At 38.8% G+C, this 23,820-nt stretch overlaps 1 protein-coding gene across 2 annotated transcripts in view; it reads left to right on the top strand.

The window, feature by feature from the left end:
* Positions 1 to 23,820, top strand: part of LOC124787817 (palmitoyltransferase ZDHHC8-like) — a 259,782-nt gene that overhangs the window by 98,223 nt on the left and 137,739 nt on the right. For both annotated transcript variants that reach the window (XM_047255931.1, XM_047255159.1), the window contains exons 3-4: positions 1,622 to 1,779; positions 5,392 to 5,564. In XM_047255931.1, coding sequence (XP_047111887.1) covers positions 1,622 to 1,779; positions 5,392 to 5,564 — 331 coding nt within the window. The remainder of the gene's footprint in view (positions 1 to 1,621; positions 1,780 to 5,391; positions 5,565 to 23,820) is intronic.

Raw genomic sequence — 23,820 nt, 5'->3', positions numbered from 1 at the left:
ATAAACAGAAGATCAAATTACTACAAACTACATACAGTACTCACCATATATTATTTACGGAAGAACACAGTATTTGTTCACAAAACGTATTTAATTCGGCGCATTAACCATGGAAAAATCACTACATGTATCCGCGAGGTTCGCGGCAGCCTAATGATGGAAAACAACTCTTTCCGATTGACTTCTATAAGGTTTGTGCTGGACACCTTCGCTCTTCCAGGTTCACAACTATGATATGATGAAGAGGCAACTGGACAACATAACTTTCCCCACGTGCATTCTGTCCCGTGCCTCGCTGTAAACAAGCGTTGCGCGGTTGGCTATCTGTGGTCCCTCATGAGGAATTCGCAGCACTCTTACTCGGTGTTGTTTTCATGTGATAAGGCTTAAAAGTTTAATACTTTACTAACTTACTGCATTTGGGAAATTAGTTTCCCTACCTTATTAACCCTCCTATCCCTATCAATTGAGATATGGAAAAATACAAATGAAAAGAATAACATCCGCTAGGTTTCTTCGAGATTCGAACGCGGGTTTTCCGAATCCAAGCCAGCTACCGTGACCGTTGCGCTATCGGCTCTGTCGGTGGAAAGCTTTTACCATGTGGGTACAGAAGGGGCAGTTGTAAAAGTTTCTTTCCTCGATTTCAGGAAAAGTATGCATTTGTGGACCCCATACCTGATGATGACAAATGCTCTATTTACAATTATCTGTCGATCCCTCCAATTTTGAGTCAATTGCTCATCATAGCCTTTAGGGGTGATTTTCTCAAAAACGCAGGGGTGTTGACCCAAAATATCTTAGTCCTTCATTTCAGGTTGTACACAAGTGACCTGCCAAATTTGAGCCAAATCGGTTGGCCGTGTCTGAGGCCTTCCCCTTGTAAGACGATCTTCTTTTAGTATCTTTTGAGGCCAAAGCTTAACATATTCATTGCTTAGACATTCGCTGCCATTGTGAGTCTTGAAGATTATTTTGCTAATGGATCACATCTTCTTTGACATTCCAAGTGTGCAACTGTTTCATATCTTATTTCTTGAACTAATATTTTTCATGGGAACTATCTACCCTCTTCAGAACGAGCTGGAGACTTCAGAAGTTGTTGGACTCTTCATGTCATATGATTCACTGTCAAAAGTAGTTGGTGAATTTTTTCTAAAATCTTGTTTGAGTGGCTGGATTGGTAGGCATTGAAAATTTTACATATTTTAGTTGCACTTAGGCCTTTTTTTTTGAGATAATTTTCAGTATATTAGCTAGTAAACACACAGGCTCACAGCTTGCTTGGATAGTGTGTTGTCATTGTGTGCATTCAATAGAGGTCCATTCATATGTAACACAATGCAGGCATTGTCGATTTGCATCCTGAATTATAAAGAAGGAACAACCAACAAATCAAAATTGTTTATGGTAAGAGGGTTATGTAATTGTAATATCACAATAGAAATTGAGTGTTCATGTCTCAGGATATTACTTTATACTTTGTTGAATTGTTATTGTTGAAGCTTCTGTTATATGTTCTGTTACAATTATTTTCTTTCTGCAGGTGATTAGAAAATAATTTTTGTAAACAAGCATTTATCACATGTTGCTATTTGTTAATGTTTTTGTTGCTGTGTAGCTTCCCCAGAAGAGGACAGGGAGGATGACTTCAGAGCACCTCTATACAAAAATGTTGAAATAAATGGGATTACTGTCCGCATGAAGTGGTGTGTCACCTGTCAGTTTTATCGTCCACCACGGTGCTCTCACTGTAGTGTGTGCAATGTTTGTGTTGAGGTAAGTAATGCTAGTCCACAATGATGCCATAATACCAAAATTGGTTTTCAGTGATGTTAAGATACTGATTGGTCACATGCATAAAAATTATAGCTTTACCATTTGCTATGAAAGTACTATATTGGTGGGGGAGGAAATGGGCTTTGGAATAATTGATGTTTATGAAACCTATTATCCCTGCCCCTTCCTCCCCATCCTCCTCTCTTGTAATCCCAGCCCCTCCGATATGTCTCAGAATGTGTTACTACTAGTCCTACATAAAGTTCCTATAATTTTTTCTCTTTTGATGCTTGTATCTTACCATAAATGGAAATGTGGTAAAAAGTAATGCACCAGTTGTTAGATATTTAAAAATGTGTGTGAAGTGTTTACAGATTAATCAAGTTGTGCAGCTGCTGTTTACTCATTAAAAAAAAAAAAAAAAAAAAAAAAAAAAAAAAAAAAAAAAAAAAAAAAAAACCAGATTTGTCAGATCTTCTGTAAATGCATCAAAGACTGCAAAGCTCATAACGAAATGTGATAAGGCTCGACACATGTAGTGGACTGCCAAAAACAAATGCACGGTTTTTACCTGAGCCCTCTCCTCCCAAGTTCTTGAACTTCAGCTCCATGCTACAATGAATGTTTAGCCTTAATTCTTCCTAAAATGTAGTATATCTTGCTCAGGTTTTCTTAAGCTTTCATTTTTAGAGGCTGTCTCAATATTTTCATATTTCCTCCCAGTGAACAAGGTTGGAAAGCCAATGCGCCATTTGTCTGTATTTCATTGCTCGTAAAATGATTACCTTTGGATAGAGATTAGTAACCAGTCAGTATAAGAAGTGTAGATGAGTGTAGAAAATGACATAAGAGTTAAAACTAATAAATCTAATCTGTTTTAGTTGGTTCTCAAATCATGGAAACATTCAGATAGTTAAATGTTACCCAAGAAAGTCTGAAAAATTGTCAGTTTTAAGGAGTCTACACTAGAAAATTTAAGCAGACTAAAAGTGTATTATAAAATAGAGTACAAAAAGGCAGTTGTATCCATAATTTTGTCACTGGAATATGCCTTTGACAAAAGTGGAATGATACTGGCACTGTTTACAAATTTTTTACTTGATGCCGTCGTGTATATGAATAGATGTTATTGATAAATATACTTGTAAGAAATGGTTATTTTTGTGTGGTCACTTGTTCTTGTAAACTGTGTAAATGTTTCTCTAGTCATTGTTTTCAATTCTGCTTAGCAGCTTCATTCCTCTTCTCATTGATGTAGGTTGATGGTGCATACGTCAAGGTCCTGATGTAAAATATTTCATTCCAGTTCAATATGATGGTTCATGTGGTCCGAATTTAAACATTGTATTGCTACCATGCTGTCCTCAGCATAAACTCTTGATGCACTTAATATGAATTTGTTCAATAGAGCTGAAACAATTGTTTGAAAAAATGCGCAGTGTGTGTGTGTGTGTGTGTGTGTGTGTGTGTGTGTGTGTGTGTGTAAGAGAGTGCAGTGAAAATGATAAATTTGAAATTTGCTGCACAATACCTAGCCAAACTACTGTGCTATTGTCAGTATGCCCAGTTATTCTCAGATATGCCAAGACTCCTCCCCCAGTGTGTCAAATGGTATTAGTAATTTTGCAATCTGTACTTTTGTATGTAAAGTGCATATAAAGAATTCAATTGAATCTGTCGTGCATTGTAGTGCAGCCTTCAAAATTTTTCTTATTCATCATTGTGTTGTGCAACTTCGACCTCATATTCTTGAAGTAGTGTCTGTATACAAATATATAACTACTGTTAATTTGAGTCTCATTAAAATATACCAGGATACTAAGTTGTATTTTAATGAATTTCTTAGAGTGTGTTTTGCCCCATGTACAGTGGTGTGAACAAACGAGTGGGGGTGGAGGGGGAGGTTCTCTCTGTATATGGGGATGAAATGTTTTTTGACATACAAATTTGACAATGACATAATAGCCCAGAATATAATAATAAGTGTGACATTTGTCGCAAAATTTTCACTTTATTATTTGCTTCAGTAGTACTTCACAGTTTGTAGCTGACAGTCTTCATGCTTTGTTGCTGAATTACCTTCTGTACATAAATCTCACCCCTATCGTAAGTGCAAAACTGTGACAACATGCTGTAAGAAAGAACCGATGTTTAGAATGGTGTAAAATGTGAACAGAATGTTATTGAAGAAAGGGGAAATGTTACGAAAACAAAAAAAGTAATGAAAGTTTTCCAAATAGATGGTGCTGTAAGCATCATAATCTAAACAGGTTTGTTAAAAAATGACAGATGAATCACAATACAATGGCTGCGGTATGAGTAGCACATTAAATCGACCACATTGTGCAATGTGCACGACTGCACAAGTTTGGCATTCGACAGTTGTGGCACTGTTAGTTAGGTAAGCCCATCCACGACAGCAAGGTTGTACCACATCAGATGGGAAAAATCAATTTTAAATCATGCTGAGGCCAAAACCTGCATAAAAAAGAAACAGTGACATTGCTTTCTAATTGTTCTGAGACTGGCGCAAGGCGTGTTCAGTATGCTAGCCACCGTTTTCTGCCACAAGTTGAAATTGAGGAACAGCATGTTCCACAACATATCAGTGTATCAGGGGCATTCAGAATGTGTTGCACAATGCATGCCTTCAATTCAGCTATGTTTGTAATTGGAGCACAGCATCTTTCAGTCGGCCCCATTGTCAGAAATGACGTAAATTAAGATTAGGTAACGGGGACGACCAGACTGTAGGTAAATGATGGCCGATAATTCGAGAATTTCTCATTAGCAGCTACTGCAATGGCTGTGCAGCATGTGGACGAGCACCATCTTACAGTAAAATGATCCATTCACACATCCACGCTGTTGAAGGGTTGGAATGAAGTTTGTGCAAAAAAGACTGTTGTAGCATTTATCAGTTACAGTATGGATAACAAGATCCTCAGGACCCATCTCCTTGAAGAAATATGCCTCTATGATAAGTGATGCTGTCAAACTGCACCACACAGTTACCTTCACAGAATGAGGTGGTACCAGTTGACGTGCAAGCAGAGTTTACTTTGCCTGTATTCTGTAATTCTCTGTATGGACCTGTTCTTGGAGATGGAAATAGGCTTTGTGTGTCCACAATGTTCCATGGTCATTCATTGTTCACTTCCACATGAGCAACAAATTCTACACCAAATGTTTCTTACTGACAGGTCAGTGTCAAGCAGCTATTTAACGAGTGTAATTTTATATGGATAGCATTGCTGCCCCTTCCTCCCAATTACCCTTTGCACCACCACCTTTGGGCCCCACCTCTACTCCTTCCTGCTTACTCGAATGGGAAGTAAGCTTAATATGTAGTGTAGAGGGAAGTAAGCATAATGCATAGTGTAGTGGGAAGTATTCCCCTGACATGCTGCAGTAGTGGGGAATGCCTGCCAGGCAGTTGTGTTAAGGATTGATCATGCTGTATAATAAACATAAACATTAAAAGTTCTCGTATTAGTACATAATGTTTACAGTAGCGTAACAAAAATTTTTCATCCCATAACATTTGATTTGTGTCTGTGTGTGTGTGCTGTTTTTTGACACAGCAATAATTGAAAACTACTTACTTTTCAGACCTTTGATCATCACTGCCCATGGGTGAACAATTGCATTGGAAGAAGAAACTATCGTTTCTTCTTTATGTTTCTTATATCTCTCAGCATGCATATGACAAGTATATTTGCTTTGTGTTTGATATACGTTTTGAAAAACAAGGAGAAGCTAACTGAAGTTCACACTGTTATATCGTATCCTTTTTTTAATATTTAATGTATCTGCTGGTTTCATAGTTCTGTTGCTTTGGAGAAACCATTCCTAATATCACTAAGATTTGAATTAAATTAAGATAACGTTTTGTCTTATTGGTACCTTTAATTCTGAAATTTGGGATTTTCTTGGTTGCTGATTAAATAAGGTTAATTTGGTTCATAGGGACTATGTCATAAACATTACATACTTCATTTCTAAATACACTGTCATTGTAAAAAGTCACAGCAACTTTTAGTGATTCCAACTTCAGTTATTGTCCTTTTCACTTTATCAGCGGTGTTGTGAATAAGTTGTACTGTTTCCTACAGAGGTTACGTAATACACTATAGACATGGGACACAGCACACTTTTTTATCTGAGGTATACAACACTTTTTGAGAGATGTGCACAATCAAAACAGTAAAACATCAACTTTTTAGTACCTGTTTAATTTCAGATGGTGTGAAAATATGAAAATTTTGAGTCAGTCGCTAAGTTGAAAATGGTAATTTACTAGTCTTAATGAAGGAATTAGTGCAGTTTTTGGAAAGAGTGGACAGTGCAGAAAAGTTGCTTTGGGGAGGGGGAAATTGAATTCATCTGTCAAACAATGGAAACTCCAGGTAGGAATATCAATAATGTAAGAAAAGATAAATTGCTATGTATCATACAGATAACATGCTAAGTTGCAGGAAGGCACAGTTAAGACACTTACACGCAAGTTTTCGGCCACAGCCTTCGTCGGAAAAACACACACACACACACACACACACACACACACACACACACACACACACACACACATCATTCATTCACACAAACAAACACACCTCATGAACACATGACCGCAGACTCCTACATTTTGGCTCAGGATACCGGAGTCGGTGGTAATGTGTGTATTACATACGCTTCTTTGCGTGAGTGAATGTTTTGTGTTTCTGTTCTTCTGATAAAGGTTGTGGCCGAAAGGTTACATGTAAGTGTCTTCTAATTGTGTATGTCTGCAATGTAATGTGTTATCTTTATGGTAAGGAGCAGTCTAGCTTTTCCTACATTGTTGAATTCATCTCTCTTACGTTCTTTACTCTGCAAAGTGTGGGGTCTTGTGCTAATTGAGTGTATATACATCGTCTTTGGCAATGAAAAAGGCTATAAATTAACTTTAAGGTGTGTTTATACGAAATATTTTTCTTGCTGAGGTAACCTGTTTCTTGTAATTTTCAGAAAAACCTTTTGATGGACACAGTTTAATGCTGTGGGTTATAGCAATGGTCGTATTGTTTATATACCGTCTCCTAAAGATATTATAATATTCATTTTCTCCTAACTGTGTGAATTTTGATGATATTGCTGGTAGCTGTACGTTGAAAGAACTGTGTGTCAAAGATATGAGACATTTCACATTTTTATGAGTTGTCTTATTGTAAGTGTTCTTTAAACTATCCAGATAGTTTTTGGAAACTTATTTTCTGGTTGATCAGAGGTGAAAAAGAGTTAAAGAAACACACAGATCAGTGTGGCTGAGCTGGGGAAGTTGTATTGTCAGCATTTCAAAATGGTACAAATGGCTCTGAGCACTATGGGACTTAACTTCTGAGGTCATCAGTCCCCTAGAACTTAGAACTACTTAAACCTAACTAACCTAAGGACATCACAAACATCAATGCCCGAGGCAGGATTCGAACCTGCGACCGTAGCGGTCGCGTGGTTCTAGACTGTAGCACCTAGAACCGCTCGGCCACCCCGGCCAGCTGTCAGCATCTGTGGTGGACTTGGATTCATGTTATTATGCTTATTAACACTATCTTGTTGTAAGATAAAATTAATTTCATTTAAATCTGTACATGGAAAAACACCATATGTTATGTGACGAAGGGTACTTCAGGCACCATTGTTTCCAGTTCACACCTAGGTTTCTCTCACTCACATATGTATGTGTTACGTGCATCAATACTTTGTTGTCCATTATTCCCTCACTGAATTGCAAGTTTTGCATTCCAGCCCATCGTATTATGCAGCCATTAACAGATACTGACTTGCATCTGTACTTCAGGTTTCAAATTACCGATTACAATGTGGCTGCAGCTTCATTTGTGCTCAGTGTAATGTTATAAATACAAGGGTAAAATCAAACAGTGGAAAATACAGGATGGAATAATGACAGTATTATGAAAAGTGTAGTTGCTATTTACCATATAGCAGAGATGCTGTGTTGCAGATAGGTGCAACAGAAGTACTGTAAAACACACAACCAAGACCAGACTGCGAGTAGAAGTGCACAATGGGAGAAGCAAACTGGGTCATGGTTGTAAGGAGGAGATTGGGCCAAAAAGAGGGAGGGATAGCAGGGTAGATGTGGAGGGCGGTAAAGTGCTACTTGCAGAAGCATGCAGGGGCGAGATGGGGAGAGGGTAGGGCAGTTAGGTGTATTTGGGAGGTTAGACGGAGAGCAAAGGGTGTGTGTGTGTGTGTGTGTGTGTGTGTGTGTGTGTGTGTGTGTGTGTGTGTGTGTGTGTGCCCCTTTGCTCTCCGTCTAACCTCCAGGCTATATATTGCTGGAATGGGAACAGGGAAGAGCATAGGTGGGTAAAGGACAATGACTAATGTAGCTTGAGGCCAGGAGGGTTATGGGAACGTGGGATGTATAGCAGGTAGACTTCCTACCTGTGCAATTCAGAAAAGCTGATACTGGTGGGAAGGATCCAGATTGCAGAGGTTGTGAAGCAGACCGCCCAACATGATGTTCTTCATTTCAGTTACGGCTTCACAGCCTGTGCCATCTGCATCCTTCCCACCATGATCAGCTTTCCTGGACTGTGCAGGGAGGAACTCTACCTACATTATATCCTGATGTCAGTGGGAAGGATCCAGATGGCACTGGCTGTGAAGCAGGCTTTGAAATGAAGCAGATTGCCCAACACGACGTTCTTCATTTCGGTGACTGCTTCACAGCCAGAGCCACCTGCAACCTTCCCACAGACACCAGCTTTTCCGAATTGCCCTGGTGGCAACTCTCCCTACAATCTATCCTACATTCCCGTAACTCCCCTGGCCTCAATGTTTGTTAGTCATTGCCCTTTACCCCACCTATCCCCTTCCCTTCTCCATTCAGTACTACACAGCCCTCTAATCCACCAATGCGCACACAGTCTTTCTATTTTTCTCGTTTTCTGCTGCTGTCCCCTCCCGACTGCACCTAGCTGCCCTACTCTTTCCCACCTCGTCCCTGTATGCTTCCACAAACAGGACTTTACTGTCCCGTCCCCCACCCCACCCTGTTACCCCTCCATGCCTATCTGCGACTCAGCATCTCTGCTGTATGGTGAGTAGCAACTGTCCTTGGTCAAATAAAAGTGTAATAAGCATGTACTTTAAATATAGAAATAATATAGTGCTTTCTATTAGGAACTCAGGAAACTTATGTTGTTATAACAATTAATTTGTTTGATCTTGCAGACCATAAAGGAAAATCTGTTCTATTCCTCTTTGCACTTTTTAAAATTTTTTTTGTTGTGAATAGACGTTTAGAACAAAGGCAGATTAGAGGCGAAATCAATGGAAGAGCAAATACAACTTCAGTCAGTTAAAAGCAACAAAATGCTCATTTCTGATTACTGATTTTAGTTCTGTGGTATTCCTTTGTGTAAATAAACTGAAGTTCCCATATTAATGTAGAACAAACTTTAACCTATCAGCTGTGAATTCTCCTGTTTCAAGCTGTGTATTGATATGTGCAAATGCTGTGCGTGGATTACTGTGCTGATAACTGCATTTGAAATATCTGTACTCTGTATGTGACTGTGACAGCTGCATCAAGTTGGTAAAAAGCTCAACCTGATGGCTGCTGTCTAGTAGTTGCTACACAGAACATTTATTTGAATTCTCAAACAGGGCAGTGAAACTCAGTTAAACACTTCGTGAGATTCTCAAGAATTGAGATTTTTGTAGAGACTTTTCAGCAAGACAAATTCCCATCCCTAGCAAATAAATTGTGTGGATTCTGTTCTATGTTTTCCATTCATTTGCTTTCATTTGTCAAGAAGTCGCTATGGCTAGCATTAAAAAGGAACACATTTCAGAATAATTATTACTCTGCAGTAGAGTTCCCAGCTTGGTGCATAGTTTTAATTTGCCAGAAAGTTTGAAATAGGCGCATACTATTCTACAGAGTGAAAATTCATCCTGGAAACAATACCATGGTCTGGGGTTAAGCTAGGTCTCCGCAGTATACTTTCTTCCAGGAGTGCTAGTCCCACAATGTATGCAGGATACCTTCTTTAAGATTTGAAAGGTAGAGGTTGCTGAACTGGCAGAAGTAAAGCTGAGATCGTGGGTTGTGAGTCATGCTTGGACAGTTAAGTTGTTACAATACTTGCCTGCAAAATGCACAGGTCGCAGGTTCAAGTCCCATTTCGGCTCACTGTTTTTAATCTGCCAGGAACTATCAAATCAGTGCATACTCTGCTGTAGTGTGAAAATTATTGTTGAATGTTGTCCTGTATCACCCTCTTGCAATTGTTTTTAGAATTATGATACATTTTTCATACCTTTGTTAAGACTTTTTTTGAGAATTAAATTCTCTTGGAGGAACAAAAATTGGTTTTGCAGACATCAGTCTTGTGAAAGTCTGCTTGCTCTATTTATCCACGAGAACAAGAACATAGAATGGTGCCCACAATAATTCTTTGTTCCTTGAGTTCTGAGTAGCAGTTGACACAGTTGTGTACTTCAAGTGAATAGTGAACAAAATACAAGGTTATAGAATATATAATGTGTGTTGACTTTGAGGGATAACTCAGCATGTTATTCTTAACCTGCTAATGTACTTATTCCTGTCTCAAAACTTTCAAAACCTTATCTGTTTTCTTTCTTGTAGTTTTACACATTTTCGAAAATGTATTGCTTTGGCAACTCATTCCCATGTTTAGCTTGAAAATATAAGGAGATATTGTAGGTTGAAGTGGGTAAAAGGTATTATCCCAGGATAACTGTGGCTCATTGCTAATCTTTGTTACAACAAATATGAAAATTTTCTATTTGAACATACAAATTAAAAGGTAGATAACATATACATATAAAAATCACACTAGATTGGTGTTATAAATATGTTTTTGTGTTTAGATTCTGAAGCTTGGTGTGGTGCACAAGGGGTCCTGTCACCTGGGGCTGTGGTATTGTGTTTCTCTCTGAATATGTTTCCCACGTGGATCCTGTTTCTTGTAGCAAACTGTGCATTCTTGTGTCAGATTGCTCTTCTTCTCTGCCAGTTTAATGACTTCTGGGAACTGTCTTTGTGTCAACTGAAGAGGGTGGGGCATTCATCTTGGTCAGCTTGACTTACGAGAAATGACACTCCCTTTGTATTTATCAATTATTTTTTCTGATAGGTTTAACCTAAGTTCCTCTCATTGTGTCTTTGTAGTCAGTCACAAGCTTTGGCTTTTTTAGTCTCACCATATCCATAGTGTGGACAGTTGAAAGAAATACCATGTCGTCTTGTATTTCTAATGCAGTGCTAGAACTTTTCCTCATCTTTCAACTGAAATTTTGCTCCTGTGCTATTTTTTATTTCAAAAGGATTGTGGCATCTCTTTTAGGGTCCTTTTTTACTGTTACATAACTATTGGTGGACTTCAAAATTAGGACATCTGTTTACTGTGGGCAAGTTTAAAAGCTGTCAGTAGACTGTAACCTTCCTTCAGCTTTGGTATTAAAAGTGTCAAAACCACTTGTGATGACATTGGAAAAATCAATAAAGTCTGCGTCCAGCTTTGTGTCTTTCCCACATATAAATAATCAGGGACCACATTTATCCACTAGAAGATTCACAAAGCATGTAGAATTTTATCCCAAATCTCACCCTTTTCATTGGGATGTACTGTACCCAACCCAGTTGTCCCTTGTACAAAAATAGACTTTCGTCTACCATAATGTCTCATTGAGGAACATCGGAAGTTTGAATTTTTTTCAAAGTGCTGTTAAAGTGGCCAGATTTGTTGAGCTTAGGATTTGGGCAATTTATAGCACCATACATTTTATCAGAAAAATGAAGGTACTATTTGAGTTGGCAAAACCTCTTGTAAGTTATTACATCATAGAAAAATGGAGTTGATATTCTTGCCTGCTACATCCAAAACATATGCAATTCAGGTTTCTGAACAACACTTTGCAAAATGGTTAGAGCAAGGAAAATTTGAAGATCTTGACACAGTAGCTGCAAAACATTACATCAGATTGTTGAAACACATTGGCTGATATGTTTAGCTATTTCCACATGTATCATTTCAGTCAAGTCTCTGTCAAGAAAGTTTACAAATATTTGGAGTTCACTATCAGCAAAAGGAATCGTACTGTGGAGATTATCAGCAAACAGAAATCTTGGTGGAGTGCAATCAGTATTTTGATCCACAACATGCCGCTCTCTCGCCTGAGACCAATTTATATCGGTGTCTTCCTCACTTGATGAAAGTTCAAGAAAGACATCACCAGATTGCGAAGCAGGGATATCTTCCTACTGCTCTTCCTCGCTGAAATAATCACTATTCATTTTAGAAGATTACAGGAAGACATAATACTGCAACAGCCATAGCAAAATGCTACAAAATAACTTGGTAATGTTGCAACAACTTCACAAACACAAGCTAGTAGCAGTAAACTGTAACAAAACGTGAAACCGCAAAAAAATGGCAACTAGTGACAGCAAGAGGAGCTACAAAGATTATAGTCTGGATGCTGGTGCTAACTAGTGGCAGTGGCAGTTTATAATCGGGATGTTCGTGCAGGGATGCATAAAATTTGGAGGCCAGAGTTTTCTCTGGGTAACTATTTAGGAGGTCAAGATGCAGAATATTCGGATGTAAATACAACTTCATGCATATCTTGAGGGAGAATTGCAAAGCCATTACTGATCACAATATATGTAAATGACCTTGTGGATGACATCAAAAGTTCAGTGTAGCTGTTTATCGATGAAGTTGAAGGTATCACTGATGTGGAGTGACATGTGCAGAAGGTGATGCTTGATTTATGGGCTGGAAGTTGGCTGTCTACAGAAATAAAATTAATGTATCACACATAAATAACTGGAAAGATCCATTATTATTACATTACACTCTGTGGTCAGTCAGTGCAAAGTGGTAATAATAGTACAATATTCAGGTGTGTGTGTGTGTGTGTGTGTGTGTGTGTGTGTGTGTGTGTGTGAGAGAGAGAGTGTGGAGTGCTATAAACTAAAACTGTTAAAGTAATAGTAGGCAAAGCAGAGTTTGAGATAAATTGTGTGTTGTGAAGGGTTTACTGTTGACATTCTAGAACACATTTAACTAAGAAGTATCCAGCAACATACTATTTTCTCTCATATATATATATTTTATATAAAAACAAAGATGAGGTGACTTACCGAACGAAAGCGCTGGCAGGTCGATAGACACACAAACAAACACAAACATACACACAAAATTCAAGCTTTCGCAACAAACTGTTGCCTCATCAGGAAAGAGGGAAGGAGAGGGGAAGACGAAAGGAAGTGGGTTTTAAGGGAGAGGGTAAGGAGTCATTCCAATCCCGGGAGCGGAAAGACTTACCTTAGGGGGAAAAAAGGACAGGTATACACTTGCACACACGCACATATATCCATCCACACATACAGACACAAGCAGACATATTTAAAGGCAAAGAGTTTGGGCAGAGATGTCAGTCGAGGCAGAAGTGTAGAGGCAAAGAAGTTGTTGAAAGACAGGTGAGGTATGGGTGGCGGCAACTTGAAATTAGCGGAGATTGAGGCCTGGTGGATGACGAGAAGAGAGGATATACTGAAGGGCAAGTTCCCATCTCCGGAGTTCGGATAGGTTGGTGTTGGTGGGAAGTATCCAGATAACCCGGACAGTGTAACACTGTGCCAAGATGTGCTGGCTGTGCACCAAGGCATGTTTGGCCACAGGGTGATCCTCATTACCAACAAACACTGTCTGCCTGTGTCCATTCATTCGAATGGACAGTTTGTTGCTGGTCATTTCCACATAGAATGCATCACAGTGTAGGCAGGTCAGTTGATAAATCACGTGGGTGCTTTCACACGTCAAACCCAGAATCCCCCACAGAAGAACCACAAAAGTGCCCCACTTGTGACAGGATACTTTCCGGGACTGGATCAGACTCTGAATGTGGCTCTCCAGCAGGGATACGACTTCCTCAAATCCTGCCCTGAAATGAGATCCATCCTTCATGAAATCCTCCCCACTCCGCCAAGAGTGTCTTTCCGCCGTCCACCTAACCTTCGTAACCTGTTAGTTCATCCCTATGAAATCCCCAAACCACCTTCCCTACCCTCTGGCTCCTATCCTTGTAACCGCCCCCGATGCAAAACCTGTCCCATGCACCCTCCCACCACCACCTACTCCAGTCCTGTAACCTGGAAGGTGTACACGATCAAAGGCAGAGCCACGTGTGAAAGCACCCACGTGATTTATCAACTGACCTGCCTACACTGTGATGCATTCTATGTGGGAATGACCAGCAACAAACTGTCCATTCGAATGAATGGACACAGGCAGACAGTGTTTGTTGGTAATGAGGATCACCCTGTGGCCAAACATGCCTTGGTGCACAGCCAGCACATCTTGGCACAGTGTTACACTGTCCGGGTTATCTGGATACTTCCCACCAACACCAACCTATCCGAACTCCGGAGATGGGAACTTGCCCTTCAATATATCCTCTCTTCTCGTCATCCACCAGGCCTCAATCTCCGCTAATTTCAAGTTGCCGCCACCCATACCTCACCTGTCTTTCAACAACTTCTTTGCCTCTACACTTCTGCCTCGACTGACATCTCTGCCCAAACTCTTTGCCTTTAAATATGTCTGCTTGTGTCTGTATGTGTGGATGGATATGTGCGTGTGTGCAAGTGTATACCTGTCCTTTTTTCCCCCTAAGGTAAGTCTTTCCGCTCCCGGGATTGGAATGACTCCTTACCCTCTCCCTTAAAACCCACTTCCTTTCGTCTTCCCCTCTCCTTCCCTCTTTCCTGATGAGGCAACAGTTTGTTGCGAAAGCTTGAATTTTGTGTGTATGTTTGTGTTTGTTTGTGTGTCTATCGACCTGCCAGCGCTTTCGTTCGGTAAGTCACCTCATCTTTGTTTTTTATATATATATATGTGGAATGATCATGAGTGGCAGATAAGAGAAATAAAGAGATAGAGTGGCTACCCTCCCTGTTTACCTTTCCCCTGTTGCTTCATAACCTGGGTTATGAGTAACTGAATCAACTTTCCCTTCTTTCCCTTTTTTTCCTCTCTCCTCCCTGACAAAGGAAAAAAGTTCCGAAAGCTAGGATAAAAATTTTCTGTTCTGTTTTGTGTACCTGTCGGCTGTACTGAGCTGAGGTAAGTACTGGCCAGCCCCTCTATCTCTTTGCTAGTATTTGTTTCACATCTCTATCTCTTCGTTAGTATTGGTTTCACATCTCTATCTCTTTGTTAGTATTGGTTTCACATCTCTATCTCTTTGTTAGTATTGGTTTCACATCTCTATCTCTTTGTTAGTATTTGTTTCACATCTCTATCTCTTTGTTAGTATTTGTTTCACATCTTTATATAAGATTTTCCATTAATCATTTAGATAAGAGAAATAGAACGTCATACTGAGGCTTAGTGTCTGTCATTCTTCCAGTGTGCCATTAGCAAATGGAATAGGAAGATAGGGCGGGTGGTGGTGGTATTAGTATTAGTAGTAGTAGTAGTAGTAGTATTTCTTTCTTTCCTCAGACGTTATGTCTGGTCAAAAATGGAAAGTGACGCGGACCTTGATCGAGCGTGACTTCCTTTTAACTGTACGGTATATGTTGCATTGCATTGATGTACTGGTGGATATTGTGTGGTATGACTCCTGTAGTTGATAGTATAATTGGTATAATGTCAACTTTATCCTGATGCCACATGTCTTTGACTTCCTCAGCCAGTTGGATGTATTTTTCAATTTTCTCTCCTGTTTTCTTTTGTATATTTGTTGTATTGGGTATGGATATTTCAATTAATTGTGTTAATTTCTACTTTTTATTGGTGAGCATGATGTCAAGTTTGTTATGTGGTGTTGTTTTATCTGTTATAATGGTTCTGTTCCAGTATAATTTGTATTAATCATTCTCCAGTACATTTTGTGGTGCATACTTGTATGTGGGAACGTGTTGTTTTATAAGTTTATGTTGCAAGGCAAGCTGTTGATGTATTATTTTTGCTACATTGTCATGTCTTCTGGGGTATTCTGTATTTGCTAGTATTGTACATCCGCTTGTGATGTGATCTACTGTTTCTATTTGTTGTTTGCAAAGTCTGCATTTATCTGTTGTGGTATTTGTTGTTGTTGTGGTCTTCAGTCCTGAGACTGGTTTGATGCAGCTCTCCATGCTACTCTATCCTGTGCAAGCTTCTTCATCTCCCAGTACCTACTGCAACCTACATCCTTCTGAATCTGCTTAGTGTATTCATCTCTTGGTCTCCCTCTACGATTTTTACCCTCCACGCTGCCCTCTAATACTAAATTGGTGATCCCTTGATGCCTCAGAACATGTCCTACCAACTGATCCCTTCTTCTGGTCAAGTTGTGCCACAAACTTCTCTTCTCCCCAATCCTATTCAATACTTCCTCGTTAGTTATGTGATCTACCCATCTAATCTTCAGCATTCTTCTGTAGCACCACATTTCGAAAGCTTCTATTCTCTTCTTGTCCAAACTATTTATTGTCCATGTTTCACTTCCATACATGGCTACACTCCATACAAATACTTACAGAAATGACTTCCTGACACTTAAATCTATACTCAATGTTAAAAAATTTCTCTTCTTCAGAAATGCATTCCTTGCCATTGCCAGTCTACATTTTATATCTTCTCTACTTCAACCATCATCAGTTATTTTGCTCCTCAAATAGCAAAACTCCTTTACCACTTTTAGTGTCTCATTTCCTAATCTAATTCCCTCAGCATCACCCGACTTAATCCGACTACATTCCATTATCCTCGTTTTGCTTTTGTTGATGTTCATCTTATATCTTCCTTTCAAGACACTGTCCATTCCATTCAACTGCTCTTCCAAGTCCTTTGCTGTCTCTGACAGAATTACAATGTCATCGGCGAACCTCGAAGTTTTTATTTCTTCTCCATGGATTTTAATACCTACTCCGAATTTTTCTTTTGTTTCCTTTACTGCTTGCTCAATATACAGATTGAATAACATCAGGGAGAGGCTACAATCCTGTCTTACTCCCTTCTCAACCACTGCTTCCCTTTCTTGTCCCTTGTCTCTTATAACTGCCATCTGGTTTCTTTACAAATTGTAAATAGCCTTTCGCTCCCTGTATTTTACCCCTGCCACCTTTAGAATTTGAAAGAGAGTATTCCAGTCAACATTGTCAAAAGCTTTCTCTAAGTCTACAAATGCTAGAAACGTAGGTTTGCCTTTCCTTAATCTTTCTTCTAAGATAAGTCGTAAGGTCAGTATTGCCTCACGTGTTTCAGTGTTTCTACGGAATCCAAACTGATCTTCCCTGAGGTCGGCTTCTACTAGTTTTTCCATTCGTCTGTAAAGTATTCGTGTTAGTATTTTCCAGCTGTGGCTTATTAAACTGATTGTTCGGTAATTTTCACATCTGTCAACACCTGCTTTCTTTGGGATTGGAATTATTATATTCTTCTTGAAGTCTGAGTGTATTTCGCCTGTCTCATACATCTTGCTCACCAGATGGTAGAGTTTTGTCAGGACTGGCTCTCCCAAGGCCGTCAGTAGTTCCAATGGAATGTTGTCTACTCCGGGGGCCTTGTTTCGACTCAGGTCTTTCAGTGCTCTGTCAAACTCTTCACGCAGTATCGCATCTCCCATTTCATCTTCATCTACATCCTTTTCCATTTCCATAATATTGTCCTCAAGTACATCGCCCTTCTATAGACCTTCTATATACTCCTTCCACCTTTCTGCTTTCCCTTCTTTGCTTAGAACTGGGTTTCCATCTGAGCTCTTGATATTCATACAAGTCGTTCTCTTACCTCCAAAGGTCTCTTTAATTTTCCTGTAGGCAGTATCTATCTTACCCCTAGTGAGACAAGCCTCTACATCCTTACATTTGTCCTCTAGCCATCCCTGCTTAGCCATTTTGCACTTCCTGTCAATCTCATTTTTGAGACGTTTGCATTCCTTTTTGCCTGCTTCATTTACTGCATTTTTATATTTTCTCCTTTCATCAATTAAATTCAATATTTCTTCTATTACCCAAGGATTTCTACTAGCCCTCGTCTTTTTACCTACTTGATCCTCTGCTGCCTTCACTACTTCATCTCTCAAAGCTACCCATTCTTCTTGTGGTATTGGGATCTTTAATAATATGCTTGCTGTAATATCTGGTGTTTATTGTTTGATCCTGTATTGCAATCATGAATCCTTCAGTCTCACTGTATATATATTTTTAGCCATGTGTTGGAAGCGTCTGGATCGATGTGTGGCTGTGTTAGATGATACGGGTGCTTGCCATGTAGTGTTTTCTTTTTCCAATGTACTTTCTTCGTATCTGTTGATGTTATGTGATCTAAAGGGTTGTAGAAGTCGTTATGAAATTGCAATGGTGTAGCCGATGTATTTATATGAGTGATTGCTTTGTATATTTTGCTAGTTTCTGCTTGTTCTATAAAGAATTTTCTTAAATTGTCTACCTGTCCATAATGTAGGTTTTTTATATCGATAAATCCCCTTCCCCCTTCCTTTCTGCTTGATGTGAATCTTTCAGTTGCTGAATGTATGTGATGTATTCATTATTTGTGGCATTGTGATCGTGTAAGTGTATTGAGTGCTTCTAGGTCTGTGTTACTCCATTTCACTACTCCAAATGGGTAGGTCAATATTGGTATAGCATAAGTATTTATAGCTTTTGTCTTGTTTCTTGCTGTCAATTCTGTTTTCAGTATTTTTGTTAGTCTTTGTCTATATTTTTCTTTTAGTTCTCCTGTAATATTTGTATTATCTATTCCTATTTTTTTGTCTGTATCCTAGATATTTATAGGCATCTGTTTTTTCCATCGCTTCTATGCAGTCGCTGTGGTTATCCAATATGTAATCTTCTTGTTCAGTGTGTTTTCCCTTGACTATGCTATTTTTCTTACATTTGTCTGTTCCAAAAGCCATATTTATATCATTGCTGAATACTTTTGTTATCTTTAGTAATTGGTTGAGTTGTTGATTTGTTGCTGCCAGTAGTTTTAGATCATCCATGTATAGCAAATGTGTGATTTTGTGTGGGTATGTTCCAGTAATATTGTATCCATAATTTGTATTATTTAGCATGTTGGATAGTGGGTTCAGAGCAAGGCAGAGCCAAAAAGGACTTAATGAGTCTCTTTGGTATATTCCACGCTTAATCTGTATTGGCTGTGATGTGGTATTATTTGAATTTGTTTGGATATTAAGTGTGGTTTTCCAATTTTTCTTACTATATTTAGGATCTACTTTGTATATTTCCGATATTTGTAGTAACCGTGAGTGGGGTACACTATCAAAAGCTTTTTGGTAATCAATGTATGCGTAGTGTAGCGACTTTTGTTTAGTTTTAGCTTGATATGTCACCTCTGTATCTATTATCAGTTGCTCTTTACATCCTCGTGCTCCTTTGCAACAGCCTTTTTGTTCTTAATTTATATTATTATTATTATTATTATTATTATTATTATTATTGGTGGTGGTGGTGGTGGTGGTGGTGGTGGTGGTGGTGGTGGTGTGTGTGTGGGGGGGGGGGGGGGGGGTGTTAATAATGAAATAAAATGTTTAATTCACTTATTAGCACATATTTATATTCTGTTTTATGCAGTTGACAAATACTTCAGTGAAGTAAAATTATATTGATCAGACAGTTCCCCTGTGCAATACTTGTAGCCAAACTTTAAAGTTTAATCCATTGAAAGAAAAACCATTTGCAATATCTTGCCATAATATTTGACTCTGTGGTTTTTGTGTAGTAATGTATGATTCCTTGTGGAGGCTGTGTGGGCTATTGGAATTTTCATCTACTGCATTTCTGTCATAGTGTTTGAAGATCTCTGGTGACATTTTTTTTATTTTATGAAGAAATAGGTCAGTTTATCACACTTAATCATTCTTAGGACATGAATGTGGGTAATTTGGTTTGCTGACCAAACATTATTGATGGTTGCAGTGACAAGTTAATGATATGATTTTGTGTTGATAGGTGTGAAGAATGGAGTGAAGTTTAAAACTTGGGCGACAATTTAAAATACGCGCAGTGGGATCAGTTTACTGTATTTTCTGCTATAAACTGTTCGGTTTCTTAGGTAATTTTCAGGCCCAGACAGCAGTCTTTAGGTACTATTAAGAGTTTCTAATGGCCCCTAATAGTGCTAATACATTTTTAGCAGATAATCTCACAGCCATTAGTACATTCATTGGTTTACCAGTAATTTGCTAACTGGCGGGGCACTTCTACATGATGTGCTTAGAGTATTTATGGAATTTTATGCAGTGTGTGTCCATTTTATCAGTAACACTCGCTTTTATGCTCCCTGTGTTTTACTTTCTCTTTGCTTAGCCCTTTTTATCAGCTATTGTTGACTGCAATTTTCTTCTACTACACCACACACGGCAGCACACTGGTAAGATAGGGGCTCACTTTTGAGAGGGCAAGGATTCAGTTTTCCAGTGTAGGTTTTCTGTGACTTCCCTAATTTATGTAAGGCAAATGCTGAGATTGTTCCTTTAAAAAAAACAGCAGCCAATTGCCTCTTCATTCTTCCCTATTTAAATCTTTTTGATCCATGTCAAACCACCTTCCATTGTTGTTACTCAGATGCCCTTGTAATTAACAGGACATTAAATGTAAACTTCCTTCCTACATTCTGTCCAACTTTGCTTGCTGCCTGTGTGATACATTTTGCTGTGTCCCTTTTCCCTCCTCCCTGTTACATGCTTACAACTGCTTTGATTGCTCATTTGGCCAATAGCACAAAGCAGGAGTTAATTATTTAAAAAATTGTAGTAACTTAATTTTAATGAGCAAATTTTTTATGGTGAATTGTGGGATCATAAGATACTATATTTGAAATGTAATTTCTATTGAGAGTATTATGTATACAATCTTGTGTCCCTCATGTCCTTGGTGTTTTCTGCTGTTTGCATATATTACTTTTCTGATGTTAGGAACATTGAACAATTAGTTATCTAATATATTTTAGTGGAACTTAGTATTTTTTAATAGTTCATTTACAAGTAAAACTATAAATTGAAGGAATGTTTTTAAGTAATGTCTGTATCAATATGGCCAGCCCCAGTGGCCGAGCGGTTCTAGACGCTTTGGTCCGGAACCGCGCGACTGCAGCGGTCACAGGTTCGAATACTGCCTCGGGCATGTATGTGTGTGATGTCCTTAGGTTAGTTAGGTTCAAGTAGTTGTAAGTTCTAGGGGACTGATGACCTCAGATGTTAAGTCCCATAGTGCTCAGAGCCATTTTTTGTATCAATATGGAATCTAGTAAAAACTGCAGTGCTGTAAGAGTACAGCATTGAGTTGCCAGTGTGAATGCCACAGTTATTTCCATAAATACCTAATGACACCATGATTTGTGATGAATGCAGGAAAGATGTACTCAAATTGAAAAAATAGAGCCAATCAATGATGAAAATGTTGAAGAGGAAGAGTCTTCTGGATCGGAGGTAATCATCCTGGACAAAGACCCAGACTACCATACAACTTCAGTGGTTGTTCAAATGCTTAATACATCAATAAAATATTCTCAGGTTTCTCAAGCCATGGCAAGTGGTTAACTGCCCACGAGCTTTCTGCAGAGATCTCTGCCATTGTTATGTGGTTGACTGTGGGTGGAGTGCCACTACTGTGCTTATATAGCCATGCCGCCATCACTGATGTCACTGGTGCATAGTCCCATGCCATATGTGGCAGTTTTTGGAGACACGACCACTGTGCCTGGTTCAACTCCCCAGTTGCAGTATCCCAGGCCATACTCGGCTGCAGTTCACTGTCTTTATTGAGGATGTTGTCTGATAGTTTGATATCTATTGCTTCATGTATTATGTTGTCCAAGAAGCCTTTGGTCTGTTTAAAAATAGAAGTGTCATCAAATGCAATTTGGTGTCCATTTTCCAGTGCATGCTCTGCTACAGCTGATTTTTCGGGATAGCGCAGGTGAAAACACTTTTCATGTTATGTGTGACACTGTTCAGTAGTGCAGACAGTCTGACCGACATAAAACTGCCGCCACCCATACAGTATTTCATGTATTCATATATTCAGGTGTTCTGAGGCCTACATCGTCTTTCACAGGCTTCATTAGTTGCCGGATCTCTGGTGGCGGCTAGAAGACTTGCCATGAGAGCAATGCATTTGTACTTAATACATCACCTAAAGGACTAGCTGAGTCCCAAACTGGTAAGAAAAGAAAAATCTAAACACTATGCCAAATCAATTGTGAATAAAAACTTTGTCAATGAAATGTAAAATTTTGTTAATACTGAAACTTCATCAGGTGATGATACTGATATTGACAACAACTTAACTATTGTTTTTTAGTTGTACAAGTAGGCCAAAGGTTTTTAAAAGTTCACCTGAAAAGTGAAATAAACAGGAAGACAAAGAGCAAATTTAATGCTTCTAATTACATTGTTTGGCAACCCAAAGAAAATTTTGAAAGAAAAAGAATATATGGTAGGTCCAAACCAAAGCCAGAGAAACGTTTACCAATAGAAACTGTGCATTCATTTTATGAAAATGATGGTAGCTAGGCAATGGCAGGTATTCAAGACTGTGTGACTGTTGTGGAACAAATTGGAATTAAAACAAAAACATCAGAAAGACTTGCATTGTGTAACCTTAAAGCAGTTTACAAACACTTTAAACACAAGATTTCTAACATATAAACAGTTTTTTCTAAATTTACTGAGTTAAGACCAAAACATTGTTTATTAGCAGGACAGAGTAGCACACATTCTGTTTGTGTAGGCACAACTCACCAAAACATAAAATTTTTGATAGAAAATGCCAAACTAAATACAGTAACAAATGGCAGCATAAACAATTACAAACGACACATTGCAAAAATGCTTTGCAGAGTATCATCAGTTGACTGCAACATGGGAAATTGTGAATTTTGCTAGGTGCTCAGTCCGGAACCGCGCGACTGCTACGGTCGCAGGCTCGAATCCTGCCTTGGGCATGGATGTGTGTGGTGTCCTTAGGTTAGTTAGGTTTAAGTAGTTCTAAGTTCTAGGGGACTGATGACCACAGATGTTAAGTCCCATAGTGCTCAGAGCCATTTTTTTTTTTTTTGTGAATTTTGTCAAGGAGAAACTGTAATATGTAAAATTATACAAGACATGGAAGAGTTCAGTTCTGCTAGTGGGTGTCAGTTGATAGCTGCAATCTGGAAATCGTACAGATAACTTCTGAATAATGTATATAGATTTATTCTGTAGTAAGATGTTCTCTTTGATTCGGCTTGACTTCTTTGCCAAACAACGAAGAGCATTCTTTAACTCTACAAAAGAAAATCTTAATGAATCAGAATTAGTTGTCACATGTGAATTTTCAGAAAATTATAGTGTAATTCTACAGGATCAAGCTCAGAGTTATCACTGGACATCCTTTAGTTATTTATTACAAACACGAAGACAAAATTGAGCATCTGATTTTCGCATTGTTTCAGATTGCTTAGAGCACAATACAGTTATCCACAGCTCATGGTCTAGGGGCTAGCATTGCTGCCTTTGGATCATAGGGTCCCGTGTTGATTCTTGGCTGGGTTGGGGATTTTCTCTGCCTGGAGACTGGGTGTTTGTGTTGTCCTCATCATTTCATCATCATCATTTGTGGCTGTGGCTGGGTTGGACTGCATAAAAATTGGGACTTTGTACGGGCGCTGAGGACTGTGCAGTTGAGTGCACCACAAAATAATAATAGTAATAATAATAATAATCACCACAATACAGTTGCTGTTTAGACCTTTCAGAAGAATCTAATTTCATATATAACAAATTTCAAAAGCTTCTCTAACAGTTTGGACCACTTGAAGTGGTGAAGTATGTGTGCGACCTTCCCACTTCTTTTACACGAGTTGACTTACTTGCGAGTGCGCAGCCGATCTTCTTCGCTGGTTAGACAGCTACTGGAATATCTAAAAACTTCTTCTCCAAAGAATGATGCTAGTTAAAGGAACATGTAAGGGTCTCTCTCTCTCTCTCTCTCTCCAAAGA

This window comes from Schistocerca piceifrons, chromosome 1 (genome assembly GCF_021461385.2).
Source record: "Schistocerca piceifrons isolate TAMUIC-IGC-003096 chromosome 1, iqSchPice1.1, whole genome shotgun sequence".
NCBI lineage: Eukaryota > Metazoa > Arthropoda > Insecta > Orthoptera > Acrididae > Schistocerca > Schistocerca piceifrons.
The sequence above is the reverse complement of the archived record's forward strand: the minus strand, read 5'-3'. Positions and strand labels throughout refer to the sequence as shown.